The sequence below is a fragment of the Thamnophis elegans genome, chromosome 2 (genome assembly GCF_009769535.1).
Source record: "Thamnophis elegans isolate rThaEle1 chromosome 2, rThaEle1.pri, whole genome shotgun sequence".
Classification (NCBI taxonomy): domain Eukaryota; kingdom Metazoa; phylum Chordata; class Lepidosauria; order Squamata; family Colubridae; genus Thamnophis; species Thamnophis elegans.
Window position 1 is genome coordinate 137,516,593 of NC_045542.1, and position 14,508 is coordinate 137,531,100.

The window sequence follows — 14,508 nt, forward strand, 5'->3', positions numbered from 1 at the left end:
TATATTGCATTTTCATTGGGTTATGAAATGACCTCCAGAAAAAGCAGGAGAAAATTAGTTCGGCACAAATGAATTCTCGTTTTCTGTATTTTCTGGAGGACATTTCACTTACTGTCCTGGTCTTGAACAAAAACAATTTTCAACACCCACTAAAGTGAAGACAAAGGTTGGTCCTTCCATGTCCATTTCCAATGATTTGGCAAGGTTACCCCTTCTCCGTTATAATCTATAATTAGCGATGGTAGATTTATTCACGTCATTTGAAGTTGTTCTTTTTTCCTGTTCTACTACTCTCCAAACAGCCTCGAATTAGCGATTAGATACAGTAAAGGTGACTTGATGTGTCCTGATGTTTCGAGCAGACAAGAGACAGCCTGGTATCATGTTGCTTCTGTTTTGCGTCTACCTGATTTACAGGTAGAGGTAGGAAGATGGAGACAGCTACATAAGACCTTACAAGTTTAAACCCTCTTTTGCATGTATGTTTCTAGAGATGCCCATATCTACCTAATTAGAAATACGGTTGGAATTCTTCACAGAAATAATGACACGTCTCTTAGCTTAGACCAGGTTTTGATGATTTCATTATGAAACAAACAATGTCCATCTCATAAAGACAACCTATTTTTTTTTAATCTTGGTTTAAGTCACATTTTGTTTATTCTGCAAGATTATTTTTCTGGTTATGAAGCAAAAGCACAACTTTTTTTATAAATAGTATAAATTATTTTATTTACAGAAACCTGTTACAAAACAAATAGACTATATATTTTCTTCTTTTAAATATCCAAAGTAATTTTTTCTACCCCATGACATTTGTTCATGTACTATACAGCAGCCAACACAAAAAGTTCAGCTCCGAGCAGATGCTCTTGAATATGTATACAAATTATCAAACTATTCACACATTTTACACAGGAGATTGCTTTTCCCCCACCCTCTCTATGGAGCTAGGCTCAACTCCAAAGCAAGAAGCTTCCATGGCCTACATTCTCATTGACATTATGTAGTGCTCATTAAAAAATAATAATAATAAACACCTTTCATAAAAAGTAGAGCATTTTGCACAAAGCATTTAACATAGGTTTTCTGCTGAAGGAAAGCAGAACAATCTTCAAGTCCAATCCCCTTCGCTTTACAATTACCAATCCCCAAAAGACAGAGACAAAAAAAAAAGGATACTTGGCAATAATAACTCTTGCCGGAAGACGACTTACCGGAAAAATGGTTGGAAAAAAATCACACAACCAAGCACAAGCTCACTTGGGGGAAGGAGGGGGGCGGGGCAAGAAGTCTTCACTGAAATGAACCGGGATTTGAACCGCTCTCGTTCATTTCGGTAAGGATTGTGTGTAGGACAGTGGTAGTGGCTTGTGTAGGTAGCTCGTAAAATTGCTTTGAGAGGTTAACTTTTTTTTCAGTAATACAAAATGTCAACCATCTGTATCCTTAAAAAAAAGTTCTATCTGACGGAACTACGGCTCTCTGAATTCACTAGTTGAAAGCCTACCTATGTGCAGAAAAACCCCTTGGCATTGGTTACAGAACCAAGGACGTATTTCAGTTGGATCATTTGCAAGTTTTATTCTCATTCCCCTGCATCCTCTCTTCCTCATTAATGGAAAAGTCACATGGAGGTGGGAAAAGCAAGCTCGACTTTTTTTTCTTTTCTTTTTAAAACAGAACATTCAAGTCTTTAAAGGAGAAGCTGTCTAAAGAACAGTCCAAGCTTAAAATCTAGATATATATAGATATATATATATATCAGGCACTTTCAGTTTTTCCATTAGTTTTTAAATCATATAAAGACTCACACCTGTGTGCATGTATGCGGACACCGAGGTGTGCACATACACATACACACAAATGCTAAAATGAAAAAAAAAAAGCAGTGTGTCACAACTAAACGTAGTCTTCTGGAAATCAGGCAATTGTAAGCTATGCTGCATATACCAGAGTAGGTCAACAACATGCCACCCGATGCAACCTGGCCTCGCTGCTAAGAATTGGGAAAGCTGGGGGCACAGGACTTTCACTTGTATGGAGCAACTCCCAAGACAAGGGACAGAATACCCTCCTCGCCATTCCCTGGACAGAGGCATCCCTTAAAAACTGCAAAGTAGGCATGTTAGCTATTGGCTTGGCAGTGAACCACTTCAAATTATAAAAAAAGGGTATTTGCTTTTTTTCCTTTTTTAATTAATAAATACTAGATGATTTTTCAATTGTACCAAAACTGGATATAAGAAAAAAAAACACGACCTGTGCAAAAATACATATTTAAATATGTACAATCAATTAACAAAATATGTCTTCTGAAATAGGGATACTTCAATATTTATAATAGAACAAGAAATTCCAAAATAAAGGTACAAAATTATGGGTTTCATTATTTTTTTGTATATTTCTTTGTTCACCATTGCAACATTTTTTTATTATTATTTTTTTAGGTTAAGAAAACTGCAGGAGTCATAATGAGAAGCAGGGAAGTCTATAAAAATCGTATCTTCTTAAATTAAAATCATTCTAACAACCCAGTCACTGCAAATTTTGCAAGATAAATTAAATTTGAAAGTTCCTTAATTATTTACAATGAGAATGTTGTCAGACAATAAAAGATTCAAAAACAATTACTCCATTCATTAATAAGCTCCCAAAAATGGAATATTGTTTGCCTAATCGTTAAGCAAGTCTACACTTTGAGGGCAGGCATAAATTAACATCTTCCGCTTCTATTCATAGCAAATTATAAAACTATATGCTTTAAGAGCCAGATGCAAGACGTAATTCCACCTTAGAATGCCTTTTATGTATTTAAGCCCTACCGAACGCACTGGGCGAGCTCTGTGCAACAACATGGCTGTGTTTGTGTGAAGTTCCCAGTGCTTTCAACATAGCTTGCAGCACAGGCATTCGCAGTGGGAACTCGGTCCATAGCTGTGCAACCTATTTAAATTAAACACTGTTGAACTTTCCATAGAGATCTGCATGTTTTAAGGAGTTTGGGACTTGCTTTGATATGCTCAGAGTAACAGAATATTTATAAAAGAAGTATATTTTCGAGTACTTAAAGCCACTAAGATTTAACTCATGGAAAAGGTCAGCCTTCAAAGGTAAAAACCAAATTGCACTTGTGATTGAAAATACCTAACCCGTGGGATGGAACCTATGTCTACTTTCTCTGCCAGGCAGATACATTACTTTGGTTGTTCCTTCCCACTTTCCAAATAAGCCAATTAAGAGGTCTTCACATTTTATTTTACAATATTCTCTATCTAACGAAGGGTGGTTTAAAATTCCCCTTTCTCCAGAATGCAGTCACTTTTAATATTTGCATAATCATCAGTGTCCATAATATTATTCCTTTACTTTAAAAAACAACAACCCCCCAACATGATCGTTTGTGAATTCAAGGCTTTAGAGTTGTCTGCATAGAGTCTTGTTTCTTCACTGTGTTTTTAAATAATTCACTAGCAAATTTCATGTTGATTTGAAAATCTCAACAGGTAAAAATCAACCAAGGACAACAACAACAACAAAAAAAAGACCCCAAGCATCTACTGCTCGTGGTGGCTTTAGAATCCCTGATGTGCACTGCACCACCGTAGGAGGGAGAGAGAGGCTGGGCTGTGTGAATTAGATAGGCTCAGATTGTCTAATCTCAGCAAAATCTGGTGCCCATTTAAGGCAGAAGTCTACAGGCATATTTCATTGAGAACATCTTCACAAGCCCTGTTGTGAGTAGATTCAGATGATCCGTTTCCTCTCTCAGTAAGGGTTAACTTTTTTGACCATGTGGTTCTCAAGTGACAGGCATGAGATGGAATTGAACGGCCTGGAAGATTGGGTGTTGAGTCCACAAGGGCAACAGATTTGCAGGTGCATCTCCGAGAAGCTGTGAAAATGCAACCATGCTAAAAATCTGGCCTCCTTGAATGTGATTGCAAGAGTAAAACTCTCACTGAGGAGGAAATGACTGTCTGAATCTATACTCCAAAACACACCCTATTACAAAAGGACAGGAAGTGCATTTTTAATAGAATTGCAGAAGGAAAATTCCCCATGGATTAGGTCCTATGGTTTGGATTGATCGTTTCCTCTCCCTTTCAAACAAAACACGTAAAATTCTAGGTTGTTTTTCAAGGTTCACTACTCTTACAATCAACCAGATCACATAGTAGTGTTAAAGCCCTTCCAACTTTCCCATTTTTTTTTCCTTTTTGCTTAAAAGAAAAAGGTATCAGTGGGGACTGAATGACTCATTACCCCTCTCCCCCTGTTATAAACTAGTAATGCAAGGGGTAAATTTAATACTGAGCTCAGAACCTGAACTGGCACTTAATGCAGTCATCAGAAAAAAAATCTGAAGGTGGACTTCAGAAAAAGGTGATTTGGTTGTGTGAACAAAGTTATCAACTTGCTGGAAAAAATATTTCAAGAAAAATAGCACAGGAAATTTAGTGTTACAGATGATTGCAATTTAGGTTTTTTTTTTTTAAAGGATTTTTCTTTCTTTTTGGTTTCATTTTTCATCCTTCCCCACCCACATCTCCCCAAAACAACAAAGGCGTATGGCATACAGTATAGGTCAAGAATATATTCTTTGGGAATAAGTTTTAGAGGTCATTCACCATTTTGGATTCAAGAGCTTTGCATCGGTCTGTGTATCAGAATCAAAGCAATTTTATTTAAGAATCAAGAAGGTACCACCCTCCTCCAAAGAATGCCACTGCACAACCTTTATTCCTTTCAGTGGGTCTCGCATAGGCGCCCTATACAACCTCCACTGGAAGGAATGAAGGAGATGAGGCAGTTATGCTCGGTGGACAACTTCCATTAGAAAAAAATTGTTCTGTACCATGTGGTTTCACAATTTAAATATGCTTTTTAGTTTTTGAGTGATGACCCTAAACTTGTGTTTTGTAAGAACTCCTGTCAGCTTCTTATCCCAAATTACTTATAAAAGGCTGGGCAAAACGTAGACTTTCATTTCTAAATTGTGCTATTTTTTAAAATTATTATTTTTTGTATTCCAATCAAGGAACATTGCTATAAAACACTAAAGCCATATTCCCTTCTGGAGGGCTTTTCTGTCTGTTTTATTGTGCCTAACACATTTGTGCCCCCTTCTGGAAGGGTTTTCACTAGGACAGTGCCAAAAGAGCGGTTAATTAGGCCTATGACACTATCGGTAAAGAAAAGAAAACACAAGTCCATAGTAAATATTCTTTCCCAAACACTGCTTTGCCCAATCAATCTTGTTTGAATTAGTGGCAAAAATGATGTACTCCTGTAAATAAAACCTCACAGGGATGTGTAGCAAGCAGTCCAGACCACTGGTAACACTGATAGGAATAATCCTGTGGCTGAACGGCAATCCAGTGTCCATTTCCAATCTCTGTTGCTAGACATGGCTTCAGGGATTCTCCTTGACTGAGTGACAGACTAGTAGATTTCCACACCTGAGAACTGTGGGAAGCTGGGAGAACTCAAAAGGCATCAGGGAGTCCAGAATTTCCAGATGGAGATTTTTTTTTTCCTGCTTGTAGTGAAAATAATCCAGTTCTGTCATGGTACTGTCAACTGCTAGGGACGTGCCTTTGGCTTTTACACAAATGGGAGATGGAGAGAAAGAAAAACAAAAGATAAATATAATGTCTCAAACCATACCTAGTTAACACAATTTGGGATACAAGGGTCATGCTTTGGCAGAATCTAGGAATGAAGGTTAACAGTCAAAGATGGGGAAGAACAAGGTTTGTTTTGCTTATTTCCATTGATCAACGTGAAATGCTTTTATATAGGACTATTCATTACAGGTAAGTACAGATATTGTTCGTTAAGTCCAGAAAGCATTTACCATATTTTTCGGAGTATTATAAGACGCACCGTTTTCCCTCAAAAAAGAGGGTGAAAATCTGGGTGCCTCTTATACATTGAATACAGCATTTTTTGCTTCCTGAAACCCCACCACCTTTACCAAAATGGTCGTGCATAGCTTTTAGGCGACTTTCAGAGAGCTCCTGGGGGCTGGGGAGGGCAGCAAGCTTTTTGCCCTGCCCAGAACACTATATAAGCCTCCTAAAGGCTATTCATGCCCCTCCCTTTTTTAAAAAAAAAACAGGCCCGTTTTCGCAAAATACAACCATCTATCAAAAGGGTCCAAAATCACAGAAAGATTGGTAAAACATTAGTTAAGTTTACTGATCAACAGCATGACTTTTTAAAAACGTAATTCAATATATTCCTTTAGCAATATGGTTCCCTTCCCCTAATTTATGATGATTTGCTAGTCCCTTCTCATATCAACAAACGTCCCCCTACCATTACCAGGCCACAGTCATCCTGTTTGTAGTTTTGTTACCGGTTTCAGAAATTACTGATCTATGGAGTTAAAATATTTATGGGATTTATTCATGTAATTAATGTAATAATAGCTATCACACTGATTCTCTTCACTTTTTTCAGCAGTTTCTCAGACATAGAATCTACTGATGGCCACGAGAAGGAAAAATCCACAAATGCACATGCATCTTTTTCCTTCTCTAGCTGGTGAAAAAAAAAGCCATACATAAAAATAGGGGGCACCAGCAAATTATGTCATTTCTCTTCTCAAGACATTTATGTTGCACTTGGAAGATTCAACAACTCTGAAAATATGGGATGCATTATATCCAAGTTAAATTACTGTGAAATATACGTTGATTTTTTAAAAAGAAGATAAAAAATACAGCCAAGATATCTAAAATTTAATTTTATAAAAAGTCTTTAACAGAGTAACAGAGTTGGAAGGGACCTTGGAGGTCTTTTAGTCCAACCCCCTGCAAGTTATACTTTCTGTTTTCAAACATAAGCAAAGTTTTAGAATGACACCATGATGCATCTGCCTGTTGTAAGCCTGACCCAAGTTAAGATTTCATACCTGATGAAGAATAGAATTGTTCATCAATCCTTGTGTCCCTGGGATTGCACCAGTGTGTTTTGTGTGAATGTTGTTCACCGGTGGCAATTTGGCAATCTTGCTTGCTTTGCTGCTGCTGCTGCTGCTGCTTAGGCTACTTGAACCAGGCCCGCCCTTTCTTTTTTTTCCTATGAGTTTATCTAGGGAAGGATGTGAGTGTGAAAACCCGCCATGCGAGTTTACAGTCAGTTCGCTGGACTGGTGAATGAACGGTCCCAGTGAGAGGGTAGAATCGCCGCTGTTCACCATCACGCTCATTCGTTTTATCGATTCTGCGGGGCTCCCCGTGGGAGGCCCCCTCCCTGATTGGTCATGCTTGAGGCTAAGCGAGTTCGCTTTACTAGTCATACAGTTGAGGCCAACACTGTGGGATGAAGACATCACAGGAGAGTGAAAAGAAGCCCCCGAGTTTCCAGAGTTCACGACGCAGGTTTTCCTAAAGGACTCCGTGGAATGAGAAGAAGCTGCTGGCAGCGCAGAACTGTTCTTACGCTTCTTTCCTGAGCTGCCGCTGCCGCTGTTGCTACTGCTACTGTTACTGTTACAGTTGGCGCTGCTAGCAGAAATTTCCTTAGGCTTAAAAGACTTGCTGGATTTAAATTTCTGAGGTTTGCTGGACAGAGGTGAAGGTATTGAGGAAAGCACTGGAGGTGTTGAAAGGGATGTAGACCCTTGTCTTGATTGCATACTGCAGGCGGGTTCTGCGGCACCAAAACTAGCAGGGTTGGCATTGAGCGTAGTCCCATGGGATGGTACTGATTTGCCACTAAGAGATAAACAAGAGGGAGACACAAGTACTGGAGGGGGCACAGCGGTTGTGGGTAACGTGGAACTGGTCGTGCTGACACCGTACTGTGACGCGGGCATGGCACTTGTCCGGTGGGGAGCACGGATGGATGCTGAGTTGCTTGTCGCGGGAGGAATCTTCCTAGAAAGCAGGGGGGAAAAATCAAAGGATATACTTCAAAGACCATATTATTTTGCCTGTTTTCAAAGGTCAACTGAACATGACTCTGAAGATACAGCGAAGACACTTGCATAAAGCAACTTCCTTCTGTAGGTACATGTGGATGTAGAATAGAACTCTGGAAAAAGACTTTAAACCCAAATTCATTAAGGTTTGTTCTTCTTAGGATAGATGCATTAAAAAAAACCAAGTCCTGAAGTTTGAATAAAGCAAAGCAGGTTCAATTTTTTCTTGTTTAAGCTTGATGGACTCTGGCAAAGAGATGCTATAGGAAAGTATATACATGTGTTATATCAAGAGAAGGGAAATAAATAATTCTAGGCCCTTGGGCCATAGAATTTATTAGATCCACCAGCTGACAAATACTATAGTATGCTTCCTGCTATCCAGTACCTTAAAGATGAATAAGATGACTTTTATGCTGCAATGAAACAGCAGATAACTAAACAAAATTTTAATCATAGAGGACTCAATTGTTTTGTCTCCATAATCTTTTCTCTCTGCCGTCAAAAACCAGTTTCATTTCCAAGAAATGATCAAGGTTTGTAGCAATATTTTAAAGGAAATTTCTTGCTATTTTACATCCAAAATTCTATACCCTTGATGGCGAACCTATGGCACGCGAGGTGTTGCCCTGTCAGCTCCAGCATGAATGTGTGCGCTGTCAACTGACTTCAGCCTTCTTTTTCGGCTGTTTTTTACCGTCCGGAGGCTTCCCTCCGGAGCGCGAAAATGGCCCTACGGACAAACTGGAAGGCCGTTTTTCGCCCTTCGCAGACTTCAGGGAAGCCTCCCGAAGGCTCTGGAGAGAGAAAACAGCCTTATGAGCAACACGAAAGTTTGGGAACAGTGACTTCCAGTTTGTCTGTAGGGTTGCGCGCATAACGTTATGGGTGTTGGCATGCCTGCGCACGATCCCCCTGCACTCCCCCCGCTTTTGGCACTCAATTCAAAAAAGGTTTGCCATCACTGTTTTATACGTTTAACATCTGTTGTTCTTGGAAATTATCATAATATTCATCCTGGTTCCAGAAAAATAATTTCTACTTATTTTGAAATTGCTAACAAGGCTGAGAAACCTTTTTCACTTCTTTGGTCTTTACATGCAAATAAAAAAACATTAACAGTGAAATAAATTAGAGATTCTTCAGTGTCAACTCACTTCCACATCTGTGAATTAAGATGTTTGTCCACCATGACATTAAGTGCACATCGGATATGGTTCCACCGCTTATCAAATACATAGTAACCTCTTCCGATTTGTCGACTACCAAATGTGCAAAACTGGGAAGGCAAGGAGAACATGATTTCAATTTTACTAATTCAAGATCTATTTAACCAACAAACAACACTTTAACAAATAAAATCAAGACAAAATGAAACTTAATATCTGCAATTAACTTACACTAAACGTCCACCTAAAGGATCTTATATATATGCCACCCCAACTCCCCCTTTCTTAGGATTTCTTATGTAAATCTTCTTTCTTAACCTTGGTCACTTAAAGATATGTGGACTTCAACAACCAGAATTCCCCAGACAGCATTGCTGGCTGAGGAATTCTGAAAGTTGAAGTCCACACGTCTTCAAGTGGCCAAGATTGACAAATACTGTTTTAGAACACTATATGTCCAATGAAGAGTTTCTTTTATTCTGCCATCATAATATTTTAAAACCCAGAATAATCTAATGTGTATTACACCAATCATGACCAACTCCAGTATCCGTCATCTGCAGCAAACCGTTACCTGCATTTCCATCTTCTCTAACGAGGCAACTAAAGCAGCTGCTAATATACAGCTTTTAAATATAACACAGGAAAGTATTGACTGAAACATACAGCAGCTGCTTGAGGATGATGATCCGAGTAAAGACAATCCAGTTTTTCAACAGGCTCTTCTTTTTCATCACATTCTCCCTCATCACTGGATAACCGAGATGCTGGCTCAGCTGCAGGCAAGGGAGCATGTGGAGATTCATGGAGTGATGGCGACTCACTGGGGGCATTCCCACTGTGCTGGCCAGGACAGCCTGGAGGCCTTCAGACAAGAGGAATCATTGAATAAAGGTAATATTAGAAAACAATTTGAAAGCTTGCACAACATCAGTACTAGGTGCCATAGATTCCATCATAACATTTTATTTCCTTTGTAAACATACATAAAATAATTGTCATACTGAGGTTTTATGAATACAAAGTGAAATTTAAAGGCCCAGTGAAATGATGCACTAATCCAATGTAAATATTGGGGGAGAGGGGGAGATGAAGGCATTAATAGAATAACACAGTTTAAAGACATTCTGGAGGTCTTCTAGTCCAACCCCCTGATAGCAGGACACCATTCCAGACAAAGTGGCTGTCCAGACTTGTCTTAAAAGCCTCCTGTGCTGGAGCACCCGCAACCTCTGAAGGCAAGCTGTCCCACTAGTTAATTGTTCTCGCTGTTAGGAAATTTCTCCTTAGTTCTAGGTTGCTTCTCTCCTTGATTAGTTTCCATTCATTGTTTCTTGTCTTGCCTCCTGATGCTTTGGAAAATTGCCTACTGAAAATCAGTTTGGTGTAATGGTTAAGGCACCAAGCTAGAAACTGGGAAACTATACGTTCTAGTCCTGCCTTAGGAATAAAATCAGCCAAGTGATCTTGGACCAATCACTCTTTCTCAACTCTACAAAGCAACAATGAAAAACCATTTCTAAAATTGTGCCAAGAAAGCTGCAGGGACTTGTCCAGGCAGCTGTCCGGAGTTTTTTTTTTTTTTAAACTGACTTTAAGTCAATATAGATTTGATAGATGTAATGGTAAGATCTGAGCAACAATGAAGCAGTCTACCTATGGGGTTTTTTAGACAGGATAAGCGATAGCTCTCATTGATGCTTTAATTAATTATCCAAATGGTTGGACTAGATGATCCTTGTGGTCCTTTCCAACTCTACAATTCTAGGATTTCTAGACTACGGTCACAGTCAGGAACTTAATGTGACAGTGTTGGTCATTGCAGACACTTTGAGACTAACTACTAATAGCATAGTAAGAATAAAACAGCAGTGATGAAAAATCATGGCAGAATAACAACTTCCTCTGAACAATAAAGGTCAGGGATAATTATTGTGGCTCAATGGTTTTCCAGCAATTTATTTTTACACAGAGCCACTTGTTTGTAGTGTAAAAGTAATGGGAGTCTATTTCCATCCTCCCATTTCACAAGCATATTCAAGCCAACTGTGAAATTACTTCTGTGTATCATAGAAAAATTAAAATGATCAACTATTACAGAAACAGCAAAAAGAAAGAACCAGGAAGACCAGAGAAATATTTTTGTTTTTACATCCCTCACTATATTTCATTCATCTTTTTTTTAAGCTCTAGATGGGATTGGTATGCAGCACTTGCTTACTGTTGATTGGCCTATATCATTACCTTGAAAATAGTTTATAATTTATCTTTCTTAATTATTGTACTAATTTTAGAAGTGGAGTATTCTGACCTAGACTTCCCAAGAGCATGAAGCAAACTCTCTGTCCCGACAAAAACCCCTTTTGTTAATTTACTGTGAATTTTGCTCAGCAAAGTCTTTCAAGGCAGGATTTACAGTCACAGTCCTTATCTGGCTTGGAGAGCTGACAGGCCGATACCTGCAAAACTTGGCAAGGAGTCTCGGGGAGTCACGAACCAATTAAGCAAACTAACTGTCTCCTGCAAACTCCACTCCCCTTTCACTCCTCTTTATTTCCTCTGGGAGGGGCCATTCATTGTCCACTTCTGGCCTTACTCCCAAGTCAACCCCTGTTCTTTAGCTGTTTCCTTCATCTGGCTATTCTGTGCATGCACACAGCTGTTCGTCTGCCTCACTGATATCTGATTCTGAAGGCAGCTGATAGCTGGCATTTGGCTCTGGCCCCTTCTCTGCCTCTGACACAGAGCCCTCATCAGAGCCTTCCCCAGACTCCAGGACTGGCCCATGTTTCTCCCCAACCTCTTCACTGTCCGAATCTGCTGCCAGCTCCACTGGCTGCTGGCAGGCTGCAACATGGAGGTAATACCAAGTGTTTGGGCAACTGCCACACAAAAGCATGTCATCAACTGAAGAGAACTGATGGTAAAAGTGGCAAACGATTTGGATGGAAATAACTCAGCACGTCACTAATTTCTTGAATTTGTTCAGGAAGAGACACCCATCCTCACAAGGAAGCATCAACATACCATTGGGATGGTATTTTGGGAGGGGGGGGGGAGGTCACAAGACACTCATCCCTACCTGTTCAGGACACTTACCTTGGAAGACTGGGGGTGTGAGGTTTGGGTTTATTAGGTACTAAAGGCTTTGATTCTGTAGGAATAACTCCATGAGAATTTTGGTGCAGCTCCTGGGAAGTCCTTGAAGGTGAGGGATGTGGTTCCCTGAGAAGGGGCATCTGCTGATGATGATCCAAATGGCGGAGTAATTCTTTTTCCCTGGTTTTGCTTTTGTGCTCAGCTAGTAATAAATCAAATCGTTTCCTCCGACCCTGCACAGCTCTTCGCTGAGTTAGGGAATGTGTCTAGAAAGTACGAAATATTAAATTAGTTCACGCTGTAAAAGGATTGCAGAAATTAGGCACAGACATGAGAGACTGAGTACGCAAAAAGGGTTAGACTCTTTGGCAAGCCACTAATAAAGAACAGTATATTTACAGTATTTGAATCCCGCATATCCAACACATCTTTTGCCTCCTTTTCCTGCAACATCAACCCTGGGAGGTGAATTGGGCTGAGACAGGGTGACTGCCTCAAAGTCCCCCAGCCAATTTTTATAGCTAAGACAGGACTAGAATTCATGGTCCCGGTTTCTAGCTGGTGCCTTAACCACTAGGCCAAACTGGCTCTCTCAAATGGATGGATTATTTATTTTAGGAAAATAAAGCCCATGGCATATCAGGGAATCTTAAGGAATGCCTTTCATTTGTCCCCACTGTACCAATATTGTAAAATAATGTTCGGCACAAAGGCAATGTATTTTTATTTGAATTTGGGTCCTCCTGTTGTAGTCCAATACCTTAATCATTACTTCACAATAGCTCTGACTAAGCAAACAACCTAGCCATTTTTTCTTACTATTATTCAGGAGCAAGCATGTATCTTTATACAGCATGTAATTTTTACAAAGACTCCCAGATCAACCTTGAGTTTTGGTTGAGAGCTAAAGGGGAAAAAAGTTATGGAAGAAAGAAATAGGAAATATCTATTATATATAAAACAGACCTCTGGCCTAGTATAATAGATCTAAGTCTGTCTTGTCAACTTTCTTATGAAAATATTATAGCATTAAAAATAGAATTTAATGAATAAACTATCATCATACTGTGTTTCTTATTTCATGATACATCAAATTCATTACATGTGGCAGTTATACACGGTAAAAGAGTGTTCAAAGAGTTGACATCTGCTCATGTCCCCATATATCTGCAGTGACTACACAATTTCTAAATTTAGAACCTGATCAAGCAGAAATATTGTTATGGTATGCATTTTTTTTCTTTTTTGTGCCTTTGAGTCAGTGTTAATGCCTGGCAACTGCCTGGACAAATCCCTGCAATTTTCTCACTTATTAGAGATGATTTGGCACTGCATCGTTCCCAATGAGAGCGGGTGGTGATGGTGTTGGCTGAAGATCACCCAACTGGCTCTATGCCTAAGGCGTAACTAGAAGTCTCCAGGTTTCTAGCCTGCTGCTTTAGCCACTACCTCAAACTGGCTCTCTAATGGTATGTGTTAAACATAATTAATTCTGTCCAAGAAACAGATATTATTTGTGATTGGCTAGGGAATTCTGGGAGTTGAAGTCCATCCAGCTTAAGTTTGCCAAGGTTGAGAAATTCTGTTCTATACTATTTAAATGGGTATTGTGATTTACGAATTACTTTTAGCATACATCATAATTATGAAGTAGTACATGTGGAATACCTAGTTCCACTTTTAAGTTCAGGCTAAGAAAAGTAAAAAAAAACCACAACAATATAAAGAACGAAGCACTGATCTAGCAATGGGTGGGAGAAGTATGAATGAACTCCAGTTCAATTCTCACATGTATTTTTCACTGGTATTACTGAAAAAAACGCTTTTCCTATGTTTTGTGTTATTTTACAAATTTATTTTTTTAGGAGAATTCTCTTTATACATGCCATACATAGGTTCTTTTTGTTGTTCTTGATAAATGTTTGGTTTCAGTTTAAAAAAAAAAACAGAATGTCAGGAACGGCATTATTCAAATGTATTTTCACAAGGCCGTTATAGTTTTAAAAGTACTCAGTCAGCCTATACTGAAGTCTCTCAGGTTGTTTTTGCAGATTGTTCAAATATGCTCAATTACTTTGGAGATCTAATATACAGTAGGCATCTTACCTTGCATGTTAACGACCTGGTACAGGGTTTCTTGGTTTCTGTGTCAACGACTCCGCAGTAGATATCAGGATCAAATTCTCTCTCTATTAAAGGCAAGATAAAATTGTCATACTTGGACTACATCGGTTTGTGCTACTGTATAATTAAATCCCACATTGCTTTCAACTTTCATATATGTTACTATGTAGCAATCATTAACAT

General features: G+C 39.1%; 1 protein-coding gene across 3 annotated transcripts in view; it reads right to left on the reverse strand.

Moving 5' to 3' along the window:
* Nucleotides 1-1,339: 1,339 nt before the first annotated feature.
* Nucleotides 1,340-14,508, reverse strand: part of ATXN7 (ataxin 7) — a 123,435-nt gene continuing 110,266 nt past the window's right edge. For all 3 annotated transcript variants that reach the window (XM_032208801.1, XM_032208803.1, XM_032208802.1), the window contains 6 exons: nucleotides 14,308-14,390; nucleotides 12,202-12,467; nucleotides 9,769-9,967; nucleotides 9,091-9,212; nucleotides 6,923-7,889; nucleotides 1,340-5,604 (listed from right to left, as the gene is read on the reverse strand). In XM_032208801.1, coding sequence (XP_032064692.1) covers nucleotides 5,587-5,604; nucleotides 6,923-7,889; nucleotides 9,091-9,212; nucleotides 9,769-9,967; nucleotides 12,202-12,467; nucleotides 14,308-14,390 — 1,655 coding nt within the window. In that variant the 3' untranslated portion in view covers nucleotides 1,340-5,586. The remainder of the gene's footprint in view (nucleotides 5,605-6,922; nucleotides 7,890-9,090; nucleotides 9,213-9,768; nucleotides 9,968-12,201; nucleotides 12,468-14,307; nucleotides 14,391-14,508) is intronic.